This window comes from Juglans regia, chromosome 15, assembly GCF_001411555.2.
Source record: "Juglans regia cultivar Chandler chromosome 15, Walnut 2.0, whole genome shotgun sequence".
NCBI lineage: Eukaryota > Viridiplantae > Streptophyta > Magnoliopsida > Fagales > Juglandaceae > Juglans > Juglans regia.
This window is the reverse complement of record NC_049915.1, coordinates 9,903,867-9,928,441: the sequence shown is the minus strand read 5'-3', so window position 1 is coordinate 9,928,441 and position 24,575 is coordinate 9,903,867. Positions and strand designations below refer to the sequence as shown.

The 24,575-nt window shown below is 39.7% G+C and overlaps 1 protein-coding gene across 1 annotated transcript; it reads left to right on the top strand.

Moving 5' to 3' along the window:
* The first annotated feature begins 865 nt into the window (after positions 1 to 865).
* Positions 866 to 1,306, top strand: LOC109019970. Its single transcript, XM_019002357.1, has one exon. It carries the CDS (start codon positions 866 to 868, stop codon positions 1,304 to 1,306), a length of 441 nt encoding a protein of 146 aa, XP_018857902.1.
* Positions 1,307 to 24,575: the final 23,269 nt, after the last annotated feature.

The window sequence follows — 24,575 nt, the reverse complement described above, 5'->3', positions numbered from 1 at the left end:
TTAGATCCTATAGCAAACTTGTTCAACTTGAGCGTAAATACTCCCGCACTAAAGATTGGTCCAAGAAGTTTTTCTTTGTTTTAGGAATGGGTGGGAATTTCTAGCAAATGAGGTTTTACACCGGGAGTTCCCCATTCGAGCAGATTGGTCGCATGTTCCCAACGAGCGTGACTTTGAGGTCTTACTGTCCCCCTGAGAAGAAGCTCGCATTCGCTTGGTTCAATCTTGGGTAATGGCCAATCTTAATTCTACCTAGTCTAATGCCCTTTTGACGCCCACAAACATTGATAGATTTTTTATGGTCCCTAGTCGTGCACATGTGCTTGGTCGCGAGATCTTGGGTGCCCCTTCGCAGTAGGAAATCTAAAAAGTTGGCGTCGTCTGTGGAATAAGTTTATCTTGCAATCAACGTACTTTTCACATGCCCACCACCACTCGATCTCAGGCAACTAATGATCAGGAGGAGACTTCGCAAAACATGGAAGGAAGGCTTGCTGAAATGGAGGAAATAGTAAAAAAAACTCACCACAGAGGTCGAGTCACTAAGGAAGGAGAGCGAGACCCTCAAGGCGAAGAACGAACCATCGGGGGAAGACACCACACCCAATTTGGCTGACAGGGTGGAGATGGATGCACACAGTGCGGGCACCGGTAAGGCCCACCAGGAGGACGAGGACACGAAGAAGCTGGGCAATGACTTGAGCAGCCTGATGGATAAGTATGAAGAAATGGCCAAAAAGATGGGGACATCGTCTTCAATTGATCAGCTGTTAATCAATACTAACTTGCCATACACTTCGGAGATCGTGACAGTACCGCTTTTAGCAAAGATCCAGTGGAACACCTGGAAACCTTTAAGGTCCACATGACTCTCCATGGATTCCCGAGAGAGACTGCATACAGAGCTTTTCCTCTGACGTTAAAAGGAGTAGCTCGGGGATGGTTTGGAGCGCTGTGGTCGGACACCATCGAAAATTTTGAAGAACTCGGTAGACAGTTTATCACCCAGTTTATGGCCAACAAGTGGAGAAGACGGTCAGCAGCATACCTGTTAACAGTGAAACAGAAGGACGATGAGAGTCTCAAGGCGTATTTAGTGCGATTTAATAAGGAGAGAATGACAGCTAACGACCAAGATGAAAAATTCATGATGGCTGCATTGCTCGGGGGAATCTGGCCAAGAAGTCCTTTCATGACCGAGCTGGCAAGAAAAACTCCATCCACCCTAATAGAGTTTATGGATTGGGCAGATGATTTTGTGAATGCTAAAGAAACACTAATCGCCCTCACCACAAGATCGGGATGAAAATCAGAGAATGCGTCAAGGGAAGGCCTTAAGAAGACCCATGAAAATAGCCAAAGGCCAAAGAAGAATCAATACGAGAAAAAGTGGGAGACGCTTACGGGGCGATATAGCAGTGGTCACGTACACTATTCCAGTGTACAAGACTAGGTCAAAATGAAGGAGAGTAGATGTGACGAGGACCGCAGGCGGCGGTCATAAAGGTATTGTACGTACCACAGAGCGAATGGCCATCGAACCGAGGATTGCCATACGTCAAAAAAAAAATTGAGGAATAAAAGGGCAATGGAGAGCTAGAGCGCATCGTGGCCGAGAACACATCTTTGCCATGACGTTTAAACAACATGAGGCAAGAGCGCAAGTCCAGATGGAGCAAAAGCCCAAGGAGGAGATCGCCTAAGAAGGTGAGGAGGTCACAAGAACCAAGAAACCAACGGCCTAGGCAAGAGGCAGATAGGCGGAATCCACCTTTGGGAGAAATTTGTACCATAGATGGGGGATATGCGGGAGGTGGTCCAACCTCGTCGGGGAGAAAAGCGTATGCAAGGTAGGCAGGATACGAAAAAGTTTACAATGTGGAGAGACCTATTAAACAAGCACAGATGCAGACCTCGCCCCCAATTTCTTTTTGGCAAAGAAGACTCCAGGGGTAGTATACCCCCACGATGACGCAATAGTATTGACAATGCTTGTAGTGAATTACACGATGAGAAGGATATTGATAGATAATGGGAGCTCAGTGGACATCCTATTTTGGATTGCTTTCACGAAGATGGGACTAAATGCTAGTCAACTTCGCCCAGCACCAACCACATTGAAGGGATTCACGGGATACGCAATCCAACCCATGGGATCCATTACACTGACCGTGTCAGTAGGGATTGATCCTTGCATCGCCACTAACATGACTGAGTTCCTGGTGGTCAGAACGCAGTCATCATATAATGTCATCATAGGCCGACCAACATTGAATGCTTTGAAAGCAATCACATCAACTTACCATCTGAAAGTGAAGTTTTCGATGCCATCGAGAATTGGCGAGGTACGCGACGAATAGTGCTCGCTCGGGAGTGTTATGTGTAGGAATTAAATGAGTAGAGCAAGATGTAAAATTGGTAGAGTCACAAGAAATTGGCGATGGAGTCCTCCCTCCACCTCCACCTGCAGTTTTCATGACAGAAGCAGAAACAAGGGATGAGGAAGCATTGAGACAAGCAGAAGCCGACGAACCATTGGAACTTATGTCTTTTGATCCAACCCAGCCGACCAATCGTCTAGGGATCGGCTCCTCTTTGAGCACAAAGACGTCTTTGCCTGGAATCACCAAGATATGCCAGGAATCAATAAGGAAGAAGAGGAATTTCAGCACTGAAAAGTATCAAGCTATGGCAGAGGAAGTCTATTGTCTATTGATAGCAAGATTTATCAGGGAGACTCAGTATCCAAAATGGCTGTCAAACGTTGTCCTAGTGAAGAAATCCAACAGTAAGTGGCGAATGTGCATCGATTTCATAGACCTAAACAAAGTGTGCCCGAAAGATAGTGTTCCTCTCCCCAGGACAGATCTGATAGTCGACGCCATGGTTGATCACAAGATGCCGAGCCTCATGGATGCCTACTCTGGGTACAACCAAATCAAAATGAGCCACGCTGACTAGGATAAAACGGCCTTCATAACCGATCAGGGTCTATACTATTACACGATTATGCCATTCGGATTGAAGAATGCGGGAGCAACTTACCAAAGTCTGGTCAATAAAATGTTCAAAGATCAGATAGGCCGGAACATGGAGGTGTATGTGGACGATCTCCTGGTAAAGAGCATGGAGTTTGGGTAGCATGTGGAAGATTTGAGGGAAGCTTTCGGCGTATTGCGCCAATACAAAATGAAGCTCAACTAGACTAAGTGTGTGTTCGAGGTTCAGTAGGGCAAGTTCTTAGGCTTCATGGTGTCTAAAAGGGGTATCGAGGCAACTCCCGAGAAACTCAGGGCGATCATCGAGATGAAGTCACCTATGACTCTTAATGAGGTTCAAAAACTGGCGGGAAGAATAGCGGCTCTCAACAGGTTCATATCCCGTTCAATAGATAGGTGCATGCCCTTTTTCCAGGTGCTGAAGAAGGCGCAAGAATGAGATATGCAATGTGAAGAAGCATTTGCACAGCTGAAGGAATACCTCGCCCACTCGCCACTACTCAGTCAGACTAAGCCAGGGGAGCCCTTGTCACTCTATTTGACCGCCACTCCAGAAGCAATGTCTGCGACTTTAGTCAGGGATGAAGGGAAGGATCGTAGGCCCATATATTATGTTAGCAGAGCTTTGAGAGGAGCAAAGAAGCGATACCCAAGGATCGAGTTGATCGCCTTCACCCTAGTGATGTCAGTGTGGAGGTTGTGCCCATATTCCCAAGCCCACCCCATAAGGGTCATCACTTCCACGCCCTTGCAAAAGGTACTGCAAAGGCCCGACACTTTAGGATGTCTGGTGATATGGTCCGTGGAGTTAAGGGAATAAGACATCAGTCATGTTCCTGGAACCTCTGTCAAAGGGCAGGTCTTGGCCGATTTTGTTGTTGAGTTAACAAACTTTCCTGAGGAGACACCAAAGGCGCCTGAGAAGGAACCGTGGCTCGTGCATGTAGATGGCTCATCTTGCCGAGCGGGAGGGGGTGTGGGCGTCCACATGGTAACAAAAGACAACATGGAGTCTTTTCATGCCATCCGACGAAACTTCAAGTTGTCAAACAATTAAGCGGAGTATGAGGCAGTGCTCATGGGGTTGGCCATATAGCTAAAGCATCAAGAGGGAGTTTGATAGTTGTCAAGGCAGACTCCTAGGTGGTGATTGGCCAAATCACGGGGGGATATTCAACGAAGGGACCGAAGCTAATGAGGTACCATCATGTTCAAGAGAAGTCCCGTCGATTCCAATATTTTTGAATCGAGCAGATTCCCAGATGGGAAAATTGGAAAGTGGATAGACTGGCAAGGGCAACATCGGTAGGACAGGAGCAGATGTTACCATGGGAGGTAGCCCTTAGGATGGTAGATGCGGCGACCATAGGGGATAAATTTTTTGTAATCGATGGAAGTTTGCCATAATGGGTAGATGACATCACTCAATACTCGAGAGAAGGCGAGCTACTCGTTTCTCGGGAGGAGGCAAGGAAGATAAGAAACAGGGTAGCTAGGTTCACCTTGATAGATGGAACGTTATACAGGCGGGGCATTTCTAGTCCACTGCTAAGATGTATTTCGAAGGAGGAGGCCAAGTATGTGATGAAGGAAGTACATGAAGGTATTTGTGGGAATCATTCAGGAGGAAGTTCGTTGGCGGCTAAAGTCATGAGGGCGGGCTACTATTGGCCAAACGCCTTGGGGGATGCAAAGGAGTTCATGAAAAGGTGTACCCAGTGCCAACTGCACACGCCAGTCTCGAACATGCCACAAAGAATTGAGGTCAATGATGGCTCTGTGGCCGTTTGCCCAATGAGGGATAGACTTGGTTGGCCCTATGCCCCCGGGTAAGGGAGGAACAAAATTCATCATCGTCGCCGTCGACTATTTCAAAAAATGGGCAGAGGGCTAAGGCAATAGTAACAGTGACTGTTCAAAGTGTGACAAAATTCATCTGGAAAGCAATGGTATTCAGGTTCAGGATTCCACAAAGCATTGTCTCCGACAATGGTAAGCAATTCGATTTAGAACATTATTGTGGGTGGTGTGCAAAACTTGGGATCCAAGTCAAGTATTCATCTCCCAGACACCCACAGGCGAATGGACAGGTCGAGGCAACTAATAAAACCATAGTCGAGATACTAAAGAAGAAAATAGGCGAAAAGAAAGGGACGTGGGCAGATGAACTCCCCGCGATTCTATGGGCGTACGGGACACATCCAAGACATCAACAGGTGAAACTCATTTTGCCTTGGCGTATGGAACCAAAGCCATGATACCCATAGAAGTGGGGGTACCAAGACATAGGAGGCCCTATTTCGACGCCAATGAGAATTAAAAGAAACTGGAAGAGCATCTGAATCTACTAGAAGAAAGAATGGGAAATACTGAGACAAGGGTGGCCGCTTACAAGAGGAAGAAAGAACAATATTTCAACAAAAGAGTGAGACTGAGGTCTTTCGGGGTAGGCAATTTGGTGTTAAAAGAGACCGGAGTGACCACTGCAAAAGAAGGAAACCTAGGTCCAAGATGGGAAGGATCGTACTTGGTTACAGGGACCAGTCGTCAGGGAACCTGTCGCCTAAAAGACACGATATGGTGTGAATTGCCACATACGTGGAATGCTGAGCACCTAAGGAAGTTTTATGTTTAAAATCTCATTATTAAGACATTTTGTTTATTGTTATTCTTGCCGAAGGATTTCATTTTCGATAAGCTCAATCATTCACATTGTGTTATTGCTTTTATTATCTCCTATGTTTCGCCAAGATTAAGCGGTTAAACAACTCTCTCACCTTATTCCACTCGCCAAGGTCGATAAATCTCCCGCTACACCTTCTCCCCAAGGCTACACGGTTGAGGCACCCTCCCATTATGCCAATCGCCAAGATTAAGCGGTCGTCAACTCTCCCACCTTACTCCACTCTCCAAGGTTACACGGTCAAGAACTCTCCCACTACACCTTCTCGCCAAGGCTACACGGTTGAGGCACCCTCCAGTTAAGCCAATGACCATGATTAAGCGATCAAGCAACTCTCCTGCCTTATTCCACTCGCCAAGGTTACGCGGTCGAGAACTCTCCCACTACACCGTCTCGCCAAGGCTACACGGTTGAGGCACCCTCCCATTACGCCAGTCGTCAAGATTAAGTGATCAAGCAACTCTCCCGCCTTATCCCACAGACGGCGCCAACGGTTGAGAACGTATTTCAAATATGCGCACTCTCGATCTCTTGCAACCAAAGAGCAAGAGGGATTGGGGATGGTAAAGGGGACCCTCCGATGCCTAAGTCAGTAACGATATGAGTAATCTCAAAGTCAATCAATCCCCTATCTTCGTTAACCTACCTGGCCTCCTTAAATAGAGATTTTACCCTCTTCTGATCCTTCAGGTTTAACTACCTTATCTGTTATTTGAAACTTGGATTTCCGTTCCTCAGAGTTATCGAGTGGATAGACACCTTTAGCAACGCTGGGATAGTTGGCGGGCACTTTCTTTATTGGTTTAGCCTGAACCCTACCGGGTCAGGTTGGTATTTAGGCCTCAGGTGCCTTGCTAGGCCATGGAGGTCCAAGCCCAGGAAAACACCCTGTGGGGCTTTGGGATTATTGGAGCCCTACCAATTCCATAAATAAATAAGTCAATCTTTATTAAATACTTAATATCCAAAAGAAAGTCTGCGGAAGCACTAATTTAAAATCAATAAAGTCTCATGTGCTTATCAAAATAACTTATTAAACTAAAATCATAAAACTGAGTATAACATAAACTGTCTAGGCCCCTGCCTCGCCTCACTGGGCCATGTCCAGTCTTGCAGCTCCATTCTCATATTAAAATATAAAAATAGACAAAAATGAATCGAATTCTCAATAAGCAACACATCATACAGTAAACACAATAAACATAAGGTTTCTTCAAAAATATGCAGACTCATAAATACATACGTAAATAATATGAAATTATCTTTCACTTCTCAGAGGTCGATACCCACTGTTGAACCACGTGAGTTAGGTTTAGCGAATCTAAGTAGATTCTGATTCCATCCGTCATCGCGGATTGTGGTATCCATACATTAGGAAGACACACTGAATGCACTACCAACATGTACAACCTGGCAATGCAATATGCCCATAACATATGGTACCTTCTTCATATCATAATATAAGCCGTTACGTATCTTATCATTCATACTTCATCATAATCATACGTGCATACTTGTCATATTTTGTCATATCATAGATTTCAAGTGAAATCACATATTTATAAAATGTTGTGATACATGTTTCTTCACATAAAATTAATATTTTTTATAAATATTTTGATGCATATCTCTTCACATAAAATCATGGCTTTTCACAAAATATTTTAGTTCATAACTCTCACATAAAATCATGAATTTTCATAAATATTTTGATACATAATTATTCACGTAAAATTATGGATTTTCGTAATTTTATCATGATCACTTGGGTACAAAAAAATGGGCTTCCAATGGAGGGCGTACATGAAATTATTTTTATAAAAAGACATGATATTTACCATACATACGTGTAAGGGTATGATCATGCTACTTACCTCGTAGCTAATCCAATATTTCATGGACGAAGCTGGTTACCTATAAAATACACATAATCTGCATAAATCTCTAATTACATACATACTTTGTAATTAAAACCTAAAATACTAATATAACCTATATTTCCTAAAAGTACTAAAATCCTCGAAACCCTAATATGTCATCACCCCGAATACTTTGATCTCCACATAATTATTTCTCAAAAAATTTACGATCAATCCCAAGATCACATAAACTCTGTAAATTTTGTAAATTTAGGTACATGTATTATAACTCTAAACTCGATGAATAATTTGCATGACATGCCTATATAATAGGGACCCACGACACTACCCTTTCATATAACATCCTCAATCTGTAACGTACATAAACCTCCAATATAATTCAAACCAAATAAGACATAGATCTATACTGAGTAAGAGATAGATAGAGCAAGAATGAGAGAAAGGAAACTAACGCAGAGAGCGTTTACGTAGGGAGAGAAACTGAGGGCTAATTTCTTGGCAACAGTGGTTGGGTAGCATCGTTCTGTCTGGTCTATGGAGAGAGGGGCATTCGACAGTTATGGGTGGCCTGGAGTAGAGCCTCGCGTGGTCTTTTATGGCAGTTAACGATCGTGTGTGTGTGTGGTGTAACACGAGAGATGGTGGCAATTGTCGACACAACGTGGTCGTTGCCAGGTTCTCGATGGGGCGGTCGCTTGCGTCATCTCCAGAGTGGTTGGCAGTTTCCATCGTCGGTAGTAGTGGTGCAGTGGCTGGTTTGGATGCTCTATTTTGTGGGGCTAAAAGAGAGGTGCATTTGGCATCGTCTACGTGGGTTGTGGTATGGAGAGGAAGGAGTGGTGGGTGGTGCTATGTGGGTGCGTGGGTTTGGTTTCCGTGGTAGTTCATGGTAGAGGAAGCAGCTTCGTTTTGTGTATAGGTATTGCTAGTCTTGAGTGATGGAGAGGTTGGCAGAGGGCAGTAGCGTAAGGGGTGTGGGACGTTGGTTAATTTGCTCCTGTGGGGTGGGCTTTTCGGTGTTTGCCGTGAGGGGGAGGTTATGTGAGAGAGTAGCAGCGGTGCTTGAGGAAGGAGGCAGGTGACTAAGGCGGGGTCGTGAGGTTGTTGGTGGACTGGAGGTGCACTGCGTGATTTTGGGTAAACAGAAAGTACATTGGAGCTTGAAGAGGAATGAGATACACGTAAAGTGCATGGGGCTGAGCATATATATAAAGAATCGGTTTAAGAGTTTTAATGTGAAAATGATTTGTAGAATTTTAATAGAGTTCTATTGGGCATGAATTCAAGTGGAAGGTGGAGATGTGCATGGTTTAGAGTTTGGAAAGGCAACCAATTAAAAAGTTTTAACGTGAAGATGACTTGTAGAGTTGTATCTTTGTTGGGAAAAAATTTTATTGGGTCTAACGGGTTTGAGTTCATTTCATGGGCTAAAAATTCGGTAATTTCAATTGGGTTTCTAAATTATCAGCCCATTAATTTCTTCTAGAATTTTCAACTAATCTTAACGACTTTAAAAAAAATTTTTTGACTTTTTGGCCTAACTAAGTCCCAAGAAATAATAACTCGTAGATTATTCAATATGGCCTATGAAATCCAATAACCTCAAAAATCTTAATAGCCTATAGGCTATTCCAATACGGCCCGTTAAACTTATTTTAGGCCCATTAGAGATTTTTTTTATTTTTCTATTTCATCGCTAATAATATTGGATTGGGTCGTTACAATGTAAAATCCCATCCTTCTAAGACTTGTAAAGCTAGAGAAATGTGGATGCTACTAACCTTAAATATACATTCTTTGCGCCAAGTATAAAAACTCCATACATTTATAAAAATGTCAAAGTATTTTATTAAAAAGAACTCTCTCAAAAATAAAAATTTATTCAAGTAGCACTTATTAAAAGAAAATAACTTGTCACATGTTATACATCATCGAAAATAAATCATTTAATTGTAAAGATAAAATCAAATTCTTTGTCAGTACCTCAAGCCTCGTTGTCAATATCATCTCCCTGAATAGTCTCCTCACTTGCAGCATCCTCATAACCTTCCTCACATTTGGTGGGAAAAATATAAAAACAACTAAAATGAGTCAAATACTCAGTGAGTACTGCATATGCAGTAAACATAATATAGACATAAGGTTTTAGTTAACATTAACATTCTTGAGAAACATTACCTTTAAGCATACATAAAACATTTACCTTAAAGGGGGAAAAAAAAGACTTCATTTATCAACCTCAATGGTTGTTACACACTGTTAACCCCCTGTGTGTTAGGGTTAGCAACCCTTGCGATAAACGGTTCTTTTCTTAGATAGCGGATAAGAACTGAAACTCAGGAATGGGTCATCATGATGCATTCCGATGTCGCCATCCGTCCTAACTTCATGGTACTGTCTTCATCCTCATATGTCCCATTTAATAATTTATTAACCTTATCAAATACATGTAGTCATACCATTTTATTTTCTTTAATCTTGCTTTCACTTTCATTCTTTAAAATAAATAGTCATACTATATAGTATTTGATCACAACATCATTCATGCAGTTAAAATATATGTCACATTCTTCATCTTAAATAAGGTTCATAAAAAAAGGGTTGTCAATGAAGGCTCATAACATACATATATATTCCTTTGTAAACCTTTTCTACATATATACATTTGTAAAAGGAACTTTACAGTTTACCATAAAGTGATATGTAGAAGAACATGATCATAGTCACTTACCCCAGTCCTCGTACAAATTAAGTTAATCCTATGTATCTCCAGGTTTAGACTGAACCTATAATATTTTGGGCAGTAGTGTAAACATTTTTAATTGTTAAACAATATGCATGATATGCTTCATGCATGGAACCTCAGGATGTCTAAGTTTCTCGGTCACTACTCTTCCTTGCCTACACCTTGCTTGCTCTGTAGATTGCTCTCCGAGCACTTTGCTCATTCAACACATTGCTCGCCTAGTACTATGATTGCTTGATGCATTACTTGCCTAACCTTACTCGTGTACTATATTGCTCGCCTAGCCTTGGTCTCTTAATATGTTGCTTGCCTAACCCTAGTCTCCTTCCCGTGTTACACCACTCAACTCGAATCCAAATTCCTCGTGTTACAAACCCTAATTTGAATCATTCTACAGTTCGGGACTACTCCCACTGCACATGCAATACCTATCTTCCAAAATTACCAATAGACTGTATGTAACACACTCTCATACACATCAATCATGCAATCGGTTTAACCCTAATCCTAAGTGAACTCTTATTCCCCTCGGTTTACGCTAATATGCCATGATATGCTTATAGGTATAATGTATATAGTGAAGGAAATGAGTATTTAACTAGGGCAAACCACAAACACCCAAGGAAGGTAGAGATCGAGAGAGTTAGGGTTTTGAAACCCTAATTTTGGGCTGCTTCAAAAGTGGTTAAGCGGCACTCCAACGGATCTCGATGGCTGTGACATAGAGCGGACGTGGTTAGGAAACATGGTGCCATACTGGGGGTGTTGGTGGCTGTTGATGGTGTGCGTGGCATGAACGTGTGTGCAAGTGCATTGGCATGCGATGGTTCAACCTGATGCATGGGTGTGTGCAAGGGTGTGTGCAGCAAGGAACTTACTGACAGTAAGGGTGGTGAACAGCATGGAAGAGCTAGAGGTATAGCGGGCAGACGAGATGTGTAGAGAGCAGTTTGGAGTAGAAGAGTTTTTATAGCCATATATGTTATGTGGCATCCTATAGTTTTTATAGTCAACCGGGTTGGGTCAATAGGGAAATGGGTCTAGGGTTTTCCAAAATTTGTTGGGGTTTTCTTTGGTTAAAGGGTCTGGGTTTAGACCTAATTCTTGGGTCTTAGTTTACTCTCTTGGTCCAATTCCCTTTTCTATGAATTTTAAGCCCTAAGATTCAAAACCCGGGCAATACTCCCAACCAAAATCTTAATGTTTTCTATTCACCTCAATGAAAATATTCAAGCCTAGTGATTTACTCAGTCGTGGCTAGGTTCTAATCAAATCTACTCTTACTCCTTAACTAGTATAAGATAACAAATTTAGGTTTATGCATGAAGTGATATACCACAAAGAAATACCTAAAGCATGTCGGGGGTTACATAGCCCTCTTTACTCATCCCTACACTCACACATTCTAATCAAATCTACTCTACTCCTTAACTAGTATATCAGAACGAATTTAGGTTTACGCATGAGGTGATATACCACAAAGAAATACTTAAAGTACGCTGGGGGTTACATAGCCCTCTTTACGCATCCATATATGCACACATAGACACATTCTAATCAAATCTACTCTACTCCTTAATTAGTATAAGACATCGGATTTAGGTTTGTGAATGAAGTTATATCCCACAAAGATATACTAAAGCATGACGAAAGTTACATAGCCCTCTTTACGCATCCCTATATGCGTGTGTATGTGTGTGTATGCGCGCACGAGTGCATGCACACAGAAGAGTTTGAATGCAAATATTTTTATGTGTATGCTTCTATTTTGTGATATGTAATGAAAATGCTACAAATACTTTACAATAATGATATTTGATGAAAAACAAAGGAAACCAAATAAAGGAAAGGAAAAGGATATGATTTTGTGAATATGTGGAATGGTTTTGAAATGGCTTATTTGCCTTATACTTTATGAGTAATGGTGTGATAGCTAGAGGGATAGGTGTAGTTCTTGTATTGTGACGCTTCCAAGTTCCCTTTATCTGAAACAAAACTTGGGTGCCTATATTTCCATCAAATAACTTTGGAATAATTTATTAACTCCATTTTATAAAGACCATGTAATACCCAATGAGGATCGGCATAATTAATTTAAAAACTCAAAAATGTATAACCACGACTTGATCTTATATTTTATAAAAACATAACCAAATGTCTAACACAATGTGGCGATACACTATTACATTAGTTGAGTCAATAACCTGGTCTAGAAGCTCATCATTGGCTACATTAAGGAGAAACACATCATGAAGTTCTATGTCTAAAGGCTCTTCTTCATTTACCAGTATTTCTATAGCATCTTCCACTATAGGTGTGACATGTATAGATTCCCCCAATGTCAACCATTCACAATTGATTCAACTAGCTCTTATTATTGACTCTTCTAGCCATGTTTTTTTTTGTTCACTTACCAATATTTCTAAAGAGTCTTCTACTAATTATTGATTCTAATCCATGCACTTTAGTTTCCCCAAAGACCTATGCACCAAATTCATCCATCTAAATTCCACTAAACCACCAAGCATGGCCATTGAAGACAAATTGTAACTCCTTGTTATTCATAAATAATAATTAGAGTATTATATTGTGATTGGTTGTCTTGGTTTATATTACATATATTATACACAAAATAGAATTATTATTATTTACAGTATAATTAGTTAGAAGGGAAGAAAAAGGATTAGAATTCGAACACTTAGAGAAAATTAGTGTGTGAACTTCTAGTGCTTAGAATGGGATAGAGACAACAAAGGGTTAGGAATTAGCTTAAGAACCAACAATAAGATTTAGATCCTTACAAAAACCCAAACCATTACCAAAAAGTGACCCCAAAACATTGAACCCGAACATTACTAGCTCAGACGACCTTACCCAGTTGCAAGGATAATTACACCAACGTAACACACAGGAGATATAACGCTGCACATCTAACCGACCTATCATCCTATAAATACCTCTCATTCTCCCTTGGGAATCAATTCCAAAAGTTCTCCAGTCATTTCACATCCATCTTCTTCTTCTTCTTCGTCATCGTTGTGTCGTGCTGAGAATTGTTGCCTCGACTGTGAGTTGTTAGGAGGGTTTAGTTGTCTTTCACTATGAAGTCATAGTGTTCAAACGTTGCTAAATCTCGTTCATGCATCATACACAGATCATCGATAAGCCTTCATGCTATAATACTCATAACCTATATCACATATGAATCATGTCATGGTGTTCTTGTTTCCCCAAAAACCACCACTGAACATAGACTAATCATTACACACATTTTCTGACATTCACAAATCATGTTTGAACCACTGTTGTTCTTGACCATCACCGACAACGTGTTAACACTCCAGTCGCCTCATCTTCACTCCACGTCCATGCGCACCACCATAGTATGTTTCCTTGTACTCACAAATCCATGTCTTCTCTCCCTTCATATACTAACGCTTAGAAAGACTTTTGAATTTGGGAGTGACATTTGGGAAGGGGAGTGAAATGAGGAAGGTTAGTGTAAGTGTAGTGTGTAGGAGTGGAGTTGCACAGGTAGGAGTCCAAGGTTTACATTTGTTTTGAGTGGGGGAAGTTAGCTTAAAATTGTATAAGAGTTGGACGATGAAAGGTGAGCAAGGTGTTGAGCGATATGGGTGGCAATATGTGACACGATTTGTTAACCCAACGCGAACACAATATAGAATTAACGAATTTGGGTTTGATATTAACTGGTTCAAGTCAAAACAGGTTGACCTGTTAAGACACAATTCATTAACGGGTCACTAACGGGTTAACCTGCTTAACCCATTAGTGACCCGTTAAAGTTTTTACTCAAAATTATAATTATATCATTTTTAACCTAAAACCAAAAATACCCTAACCCTGTTTCGTATTTCCTAACTCTCTCTCTCTCAGTTCTCAATTGAGGTAGTTCTCACAAGTCACAACTACATCCCACACTTCCTCTGGATTGTAGTTTTGGTGTTTTTATTGTTTAGATTGTAATTTTGGACTTATGTAGTTAGTTTTATATTTTTGGGAGATATTGTGATTTTAACTTTTATGTGAAATTATGTTAATCGTGTCAAATGTATGAGTTGGGTCAATTCAACTCATTTACATAAACGGGTCGAAACGGGTTGTGTTGTGTTGTGTTGATATATTTTTAATTAATTCATAAGGGGTCAAAACAGATCGTGTTGTGTTAACCCGTGTTAGGGTTTGGAAATCTGACCCGTTAAGCTTAACGGGTCATGTTTGGATTGATCCATATCATATAATATATACAACCTGACATAACGCGAATACGACCTATTAACATGATTTGCCAACCCGATTGAGCAAGCAATGTGTTAGGTGAGCAATGTGTTGAGCGAGTAATGTGTCAGGCAAGCAATCCTCCAAGTGAGCAATATGTTAGACAAAGTAGGTGAGTAAAAGTAGTAGTCGAGGAACTTAGATATCCCTAGGTTCGATGCATGATGCATATTAAGCATAATGTTTAGTGATTAAGAATGCTTATACCATTGACTAAATATTATACGTTCAGTTTAAAGCTTGGAGATAAGCACCTTTAGCTTAATTTACACGAGCATCAAGATAAGTAACTATGATCATATATTTTTACACATCAGTACTTTATGTAAATTGTAAGGTCTTTTTTGCAACTGTATATACATAGTAAATGTTTAAAATGTATATATGTATGTATTAGCCATTGTTGGTAGCCCCTTTTTATGAACTTTATGTATGATGAAGGAAATTCGTATGAGTTTAGAACTACATGATTGATGGTGTGACTAAATACTATATAGTATAACTATATATTTTAAAGAATGAATGACAAAGTAAGGTGAGGTTAAAGAAAAGAAAAGAAAATGAAAAATGTATGACTGCATGTGTATGATAGGAAAATGAATGGGCTATATGATAGTGAAAACGGTACCATGAGGTTAGGACGGATGACAGAGTTAGAATGTATCATTGGTGGTGCACCTAGTGATGACCTATTCCTAAGGTTAAGGTTCTTATCATCTAGCTACAGGAAGAACCATTGATCGCAAGGATTGCTAACTCTAACATATGGGGCTAACAATGTGTAAAGACCATTAAGGATGAGATTAAGGAAATGAATACTTAATGTTTTGAGGTTAAGGAAAAGAACATTTTCCTTAATGCTTTGAGGTAAATATTTATGTATACTTAAAGGTAATGTTTCTGAAGAATATTAATGTGACACCCCCAAATCTCGCTTGGGATTGGACGGACATTTGAAGGGTTGAGACATGCAACACAAGGTTACCTGCCCCCATTCATGACATATATGATGCAATGTTCCTAACATGCATCTAGCATTATGCAATATTCGCAACAGATAATTTTTTTCTTTAGCAATACTATCCACGAAACTGAAAATATCTCAAATACTTAAAACATACTTTATACATAATGACATATTAAACAACTGAGATCATAACGCTAGTCCAAAATGATTGTGATCAAAAGAGTACTGGAGATTCAACTCCATAAGTACAAATAGTAATTTAAGTTAACTGTTATACTATCATCGATGTTGCACCGTCGCTTAGTCGACTGTTTCTAGTTGATCGATTCCCAGCTCTCCTTCAAGTCCTGTAACAATATCTATCATTCGGGGGATGATAGTTAGGACTACCACAGTGAGATTTGATTACAAATCTCAGCAAGTTAACAAAAAACATCCACATAGGTTAATGATGTATGCATGGCAGTAAAAACATGAATGCATAATCAAAGTCATAAGTAATCATAGCATAACTTGATATTCAATATAACATAACTGACATAGCTTAAACTAAAGCGTGAATTGAACTTGACTTGCTTAAATTGAACTGGACTTAAACTGAGACTTGATTTGACATGAACTTGATCTGAAACTTGACTTAACATGAACTTGATCTGAGACTTGATCAACATGAACTCGAAACATATTCTTATCTCATGTAATTACCATGATGTTCTTGTCTCGTGGGGTTACCATGATAGCGTAGCCTTATCTAATGGAATTACCATGATAGAGTAGTAGTCTTATCTCATGAGCTTACCATAACTTAACAATAACCATGAACTGAACAATTATATAACTGCACAAGGATGTACATGAACGTGAGATATATGAACAACTTGACATGACTTTTCTCGAAATACACAAACTGTATTTGAGACGAAACATGACTGGAATATGAAAGGACAGAAGCTCTGACGTAACACAACATGACTCAAACATAACTCAAAAGATATGACTTACTTGAGATAGAAACATTTCGTAAGATGGCATAACATGTAACAGACAACATACTTAACATGCCATAACATGTAATAGTTAAACATATTTAATATGGCATAACATGTAACAGACAACATACTTAACATAGCATGCTTGCAACAGTGAATATTAGATGATATGACATACATGTAACATATCGCATACTTAACAAGACGTACCTGCAATATATAGTAAAATGTGATAGAATATCTCGCATAACAAATGGACAATTCATGATAGAATAAATTTTATGTGACAGATAAATATGTAATAACTTGGCAATGTACATATGATAATATACATACATACACTATAGTTCCCTTACTTATCATTCATACATATTAAACTGCTAGTAAGCTAAAAGCTAACTTACCTCGGTTTTCGCATTTATACACAAAACTCAAGCGCAATCACGAGGAACTGAAAGTAGTGATTTCTAAAGGTTAAAACTCAATTACTAACAATTAGAAATATGAAAAAGTATTCACTTAGAATAAAATTACCATTTTACCCTCTACATGTGAAAAATGACAATTTTACCCATAACTTAAGGATTTTGCATCCTTACTCCAAAAATCACCAAAATTTACATACCTCATGTAAATTTTGTCTTAAACTCAAATATCAATTTAGAAAAAATTTAAAACTAAACACAACTATTAAAACTCTATAAGGGTCAAAACTTACATAGGCTATTTCTCTTGATTTTTGTTGCAATTCTTTCAAATTGTAAAACTCATGATTAAACAAAAAATTTTATTCTAATATACTCTTAACATATTCCTAAGAATAACCATGTTTTTAATCATGAACAAAAGTAAGCAAAATCACTAAAACCATACTTGAATTTTTTGGTTTCTAGTTCAAAAACATATTTTTGTTTCTAACTTGTTTTGATCAACCTCTTGATCCATGACTTAAAAAGATGTGATCTTCAAACCAAAACATCAAATGATTTAAAAATGTGTCCTAAAATATATCTAAGCTTTAAACTCAAGATCACATGTTTAAACGTCAACCAAAACATGAATTTAGCCAAAAACATCATCACTTTGGCCTAACCGAATATCTCCTTGCATAAAATTTCATATTTTTGAAAATAACATCAAATATCTTCAAAAAAATATTCTAAAATGTATATAAGAGGCTTAGGATCCTCAAATAAAAATATCAAAGCCATTGGAATAAGATTAAATAATAAAATATTTAAACTTTCTCAAAACAAAAACTGTTTTTCCTCTTCCTTTTTCGAAGTTTCTAGATCTAAGAAAACCTTGCACCAAAACTTTTAATCATGCAACAAACACTTAACCAATAACCATATACACATGTTAACAGTACTCCATAAAAATTTCGGACCATGATCTACTCATTAGCTTGGTCAAAAATTCCAAAATATAACACACTCTCTAGTTTAAACAACTAAGGTATTCACGTAAACTAGACTAACAAATGAACAACTTTTATGAAGGACAATTTTTGAGAAAACATACACAAAAAAAACCTCAAATAAAGCGTGCAAAAGAGTTCAGAAAAGCTACCTGAGAGTGTCTTTTGTGTTTTATCGAAGAAAATGTAAATGAGAGATGCTTTTCGTGGGAAGTGAGCTGGAGGGCTTCTTAGACAAGTTATAGAAGATGACAAGTTTTAATGCTTTTCTACCCAATTCAATATACAAAAATCAGCCCAAGATATTTTCTCATGGTTGAGTGTAAAATTGAAAGAGTGAGGTGACCCTTTAGCCTTTTACATCAAAACTCCTCTAGTCCCTCTTGAACAAATTTGGTTAGCCATTTGGTTAAAAACAAATTTAGGTTTTTAAGAAGATTTGGATTGCTATTAAGCCCAAATCCAATATCACCTGGCCCAATCAATTTTTCATAATTAACAAGGTTGGATAATGATGTTCTAACACAAATTTGAAGGATTAATAGCATGTGAAAGTAATTTAATCAAGCAATTAATCACAATGCTAAAAACTTATTCATTTAGGTTTTAGAGGTCAACTTTGTGGTTGGGATAAAACTATTTAGGATTTCGGTTTCCACCATGATTTTGGGTTCTCAGTTGGATTCCAACCATATAAGATTTCACTAGGGTGGAAATCCTCTTTGGTTTAACATTGGTTGGATGGAATAAGATTTTTGCTTAGGTGACATGATTTCACACCTTGATTCCTTCAAATCCATCAAACACTCATCATGGTGTCAAGTGTCTAATACTATTCACTATGTGTGGCTAAGATCTTGTTAAGTGTCCAAATAAAACTTCTCTAATCTAATCTGGACATTTCACACTGTGATTTTGAAACACTACACTTAGTGCGCTTACTGAAGTTACTATTCATTCCAGAAAAGTGAATCATAAACTTAGCACTAAAAGATCTTAAATATTCATATTGACTTACAGTGAAAATATTTTACCGAAATTCAACTCCGAAATGCCCCCAAAAAATAATTTCATAGTTTCAAACAGACGTTTCGTCCAAAAATATGAAAATGAACTTATTACGCCATAAAATCCTAAATAAACAACTGAGTCTAATGGCATAGATCATAACGCATTCTAACACTTCTAACTACCTCAAAAATTAGAATCGCACTTCTGGCACCATAGTGAGTGATAACACTAACTATGTCGACAAACTAAAACTTATGCGATTGGTCGATCTGTGAAAACTTATGGAGTTCTCACGAGGTTCCTAAAGTGAATAGAAATTCTACCATTGAATTTCTAACAGTTTGTTACAATTAATATTAATTGAAACCCCTGGATTGTTATTATGTTAATTGCATGATGTGGTTCTTATTATGTATCCGACTCATTTTTGTATTTTGATGTTTTCTCCACTCCAGGCAAGGACGTTTACAAGGATGCTGCGGGCAAGGATGTTGTCTAGGGGATGACAACAATATCGAGGCTTGAGGCATCGAGAGGGAATTTTATGATTTTTATGATTACATTTTTAATGAAATTGTAGCACACGTCATTTTTGCTTTTGTTAACAAGTACTTCCGAACAATGCTATTTTTTGGCTCTTTTATTTTGATCAAATACTCAGATTTTATTTTAAAAATGTATAGAGCCTCTTAAACTTGGCACAAGAATGTGATGTTTTAAGATTAGTAGCATTCGGTTTCTCTAACTTTACAAACTTAGAGGGATGGAATGTTATTGTTGGTATCATAGCCAATTTTAAAATATTCTTTAGACTTTTTCCTAAAAAAGAAGAAAATATTTTTGAGAGTTAGGGAAACTTTTTGAAAATCTACAAGGAAAGCTTAAGACTGGTTTGGATAGTGAAATCATTTCAACCCATCTCTCTCATCTAATCATTATAACTTTCTTTTCTTTTTCTTTTTTTCTTTTTTTAAGAAGAACAAACTTCATTCATTAGATTAAATGCTAAATACAAGGAGGATAGTCTTCAATGAGCAAACAGTCTTCCTAGCAAGCTAAAGCATATTTGGCCAAACAATGGGCCATAACATTGACTTCCCAAGGGACATGTCTAATAGACCAGCTCCTAGCCTTGGATAGGAGGAGCTTGGTATCTCTGATGATGATTCCCGTGGAGTTCTAGCTATCTTCCCTCTGTTGGACAGCCTTTACCATTGCAAGAGAGTCACCTTTTAAGATGAGTTGGTGAAGACCCAATTCAGCACAGAAGGAGGTGGCTCTAAGGGCTGCTACTGCTTCCCCCATTAGAGGATTAGGGGTCAAAGGTTTTGATGAGCATAATGTGGTTGTGATGCAACTAGCTGAGTCCCTAATTACCACTCCTATGCCCACCTTTGAGTTGCCTTTATCTAATGATGCATCCCAGTTAACTTTGAAGACACCTGGAGGGGGAGCAGTCCACTAGAAGTCGGGGGGTGCAGGATCCTGATGTTGTTTCTTGCTACCCTCTTGCAGCTCTACACTAACCTATTTTGATATTTGAAGAGGAGAGGCAAAAGGATTCTCAAAAATCCAAGTGTTCCTTCTGTGCCATATTAGTTTAGCAGTGATAGCCACTTCAGTGACTTCCTCAGGAGATAGATGATCCAAGATAGATTTCAAAATGTCTTTAAAGGGACCATTTGCAACACATGACCTCTGGAGCCTCCTCGAGCATAAGAACCACACATCTTGGACAGCTTTGCACGACCAGAAGGCATGAGACACAGACTCAAGATGGATGACACAAATGGAGCACATAAGGGACTCAACCACCTTCCTTTTGTACAAGTTGACTTTTGTGGGGAGAGACTCACAAGCAGATCTCTAGAGAAAGGATTTCATGGCATTAGGTGCCTTAATGCCACAGAGTTTGTGCCAAAAACCTAAGTTGGAGTTCTGCCTAGAGGATTGGTCCATCCTGTCCTCCTTCAAGGATCCTTGCAGATGATAGACACTTCTCACTGAGAATTTGCCATTGGTTGAACATTTCCAGGTCAATAGATCCTAGTTTCTGCAGGGACTGATGGGCATCTTGCTTATCATACTAGCCTCTTGTTTTGAGAAAATTGCATAAATGAGAGGGAGATCCCATTGCAAAGTGACAAGATTGATGAGTTCTGAGACTTTGGCATCAGGCTGTAAGATGCTTACAGGGGACTAAACTTGATAGGTTGAGGGACTGGGTAGCCATTTTGTCTTTCCAGATTTTGATGTTACTGTCATTCCTTAGTTTCCATAAAAGGCCTTCTAGGAGAAGGGACCTTGCTGACAAAAAACTTTTCCACACATAAGAATCATTACCTCTTTGTTTTACTGAGAAGAAATCTAAAGTAGGGTAGTATTTGGCTTGGAGCACCTGAGCTGCAAGGGAGGATTGATTTTGGATGATTATCTAGCCTTGCTTAGCAAGTAAAGCTAGGTTAAAGTGTACAAAGTTCCTAAAACCCAAGCCTCCTTCATTCTTGGGTTTCCTAAGGGACTGCCAGTTTATCCAATGGATTTTTGACCTTGACCCCACCAAAAGAACTGTAAGAGTTGATTGAGGCTCCTAGGATAGCTTTAGGAAGCTTAAAAATGCCCATGTTGTAGGTAGTTATCGACTGCAAGATAGATTTTAGCAGAATTTCCTTACCAACTTGGGATAGCATGTTGGTTTTCCAGCTAGTCATCTTGACATTGATCCTGTCTAGCACTAAACTGAAGGCTTTTGACTCGTTTCTCCCCACATAGGAGGGTAGTCCCAGATATTTGTGAAGGTGCCAAAAGCTCTAATGCCTGCTAGCTCGAGGATAGCTTGTTGGACCTCCAGTTTGGTGTTGCTGCTGAAGAAGATGGAGGTTTTATCTAAATTGAGTCTCTGCCCAGAAGTTTGCTCGTAAGTGCTGAGGATTTGATGTAGTCTACTCCATTTTGCTGGGTCGAATTTATAGAAGACCAGGCTATTATCCGCAAAAAGTACGTGATTGACATTGAGAGCTCCTCGAGCAACTGGTATACCAGATATTAAACCCTGCTGCTCAGCTTGATTCAAACAGAAGCAAAGTAATTCAGAACAAATGATAAAGAGGTAAGGGCAGATGGGATCTCCCTGTTTGATTCTCGTAGTAGGTTGGAATGACTCTTGAGGAATGCCATTTACTAAGATGGAGTAGTTAACAATGGTGACACATTGCATCACCAACTCAACCCATTTGCTGTCAAACCCCATTCTGAGCATAACTTCATGCAGGAACCCCTATTCCACTCAATCACAAGCTTTGTTCATGTCGAGTTTGAGAGCCATATACCCATTGTGCCTCCCTTTTAGTCTGTTTTGCATTGAATGCAAGAGTTCATAAGCAACTACCACATTGTGAGAGATCAATCTCCTTGGAACAAAAGCACCCTGTGTAGGAGAGACTAGACTAACTAGGATAGGTTTTAATTGATTGGCAAGCACTTTGGCAATGATGTTGTAGAAGACATTGCATAGACTAATGGGTCCATAGTCTGTGATAGACTGGGGGGATTTCTTCTTGGGAATAAGTGAGATGAAAGTCTGGTTAAGCTCCTGGAGACCCACCTTGGTGTTCAGCACCTCAATAACTGCAGCAGCCACCTCCTTCCCAATGGTGGCCCAGTGATGGTGGTAAAACATTGTTGGGAAACCATCTGGGCCATGAGAACCTAGGGGATTAATTTCTAGAATAGCGCTTTTAACCTCCTCTTTTGTGTAAGCTCTGGTTAAGGAGCAGTTCATCTCTTCAGTGACTGAAGGTTGGAGGGAGTTGAGAATAGCAGGAATACCTTCTGGATCAGAGGTGGAAAACAGGTTATGGTAGAAGGATTGAAAGGTCTTGGCAATCTCCTCTTGGCTAGAAGCTAAACTTCCATTCTCACCAGTTATGCTTTTGATGGAGTTCGTCTGCCTTCTTTGAGTTGCACACTTGTGGAAATACTTGGTATTCCTATCCCCCTCCTTAAGCCATCTTTGTTTGGCCCTTTGGCACCATTTCAGCTCTTCCTCCTCAAGAATGTCATCCACTTCTCTCTGTAGTGAGTTAATCTGGTCACTGAACTGACTAGTATTGGAGTCCTGCATAACCCTTAGTCTTTCTCTTTTTTGTGTGAGGATCCTTCTCTGGTCTCTATAGACTTCCCTGCTCCAAATCTTTAGTTTGTCTCTGTAGCTATTCAAACCTTCTTGAGTGATAGCTACTTTAGAACCATGGGAGAGACCTTGCAGCCAAGCAGTTTGAATTATCTTAGCAAAACCTTCTCTCTTTCCCCAGACAACTTCATACCTGAAGACTTTCTGTTTAGGAACATAGTTCAAGCAAGTGATGAAAAGGGGGTTGTGATATGAGCATTGGACAAGAAGGACATAAACCTGGTTATGCTCAAAAAGATGTAGCCACTCATTATTGACTAGAGTCTTGTCCAGTCTTGATTTAGTGAAGTCAACCCCCTCCCTCTTGTTGCACCAAGTAAATTTAGACCCTATATAGCCAAGGTCCATTAGAGTACAATCCAGTAAGGCTATCCTGAAGTCCTCCATCTGTTTGAAGGGTCTTGCATGGGTACCAAGTTGTTCATATTGAAAAAGAATTACATTGAAGTCCTCCATGCACAACTAGGGGGTTTGAATATGAGAATGGAGTAGTCTAAGCAGATCCTAGCTTTCTTTCCTTTCTGCAGTCACTGGTTGTCCATAAAAGCCTGTGACAATCCACCTATTGTCCATTGCAAAAGAAAAAATGGAGAGAGATATATGGTGATTAGAGTAAGAGTCCAAAACAGGCTCCACCTCCTTCTTCCAAAAGAAGGCGAGGCCACCATGCCTACCAATGCAGTTAACTACAAAACTGTGACCAAAATTCATTTTGTTTCTAATGGTTTCTATTCTTTCTCTTTTGCACTTAGTTTCACTTAGAAAATTACATATGGGTTCTTATCCTTCACCATTAAGGGAAGTTCACGAACTGACCGAGGGTTCCCAAGCCTTTGGCAGTTCCATGCTAAGTGTTTCATGGGGACTAGCAAGGCTGTAACACAAACTCTGCTATTCTAGCTTGCTTAGCTCTCTTCCTGGTCATGATGGGCCTTTGAGATCCTCCTCAAGGCCTCTTCTTCTGCTTAGCTCATTAGCATCACGCATGGATGAGTCAGGGGCAAGGTGGGCTTTAGGGCCAAGCCCCCTAGCCCTTCTCTTCCAGGTAGGCCCACCTTTTGTTTTGCCAGCCTTAATTGGTTCGATAGGAGAGTTTTGAGATGGAGAGCTGACCTAAGTGGCTTCTCTGACAAGACTATCTGCCCTGAGGGCTACATGAGGAAAGAAAAGGGAGTAGTTTGGTGAGGCCACCCTAGAGACAAAAGGTTCCTCTGTGTGCATATTAGTCAGGTGGGGGGAGGTCTCATGGCTCTCAGAGCTTGCCTGAAAGGGAAGGTCAGTGTGTCCTTTAGGGCCAAGCGTGTTGCCCCTTCCATGTAAAACCCCTCTGAGCTGGTAATTGTCAAAGCTCCTAATATCAACTTGTTCAAAAGTTGTAGTAGGGGTCCC

Bases quoted from the DNA above. Each gene is read 5' to 3' on its own strand.
- LOC109019970 (XM_019002357.1), top strand. From the start codon at position 866: ATGACTCTCCATGGATTCCCGAGAGAGACTGCATACAGAGCTTTTCCT.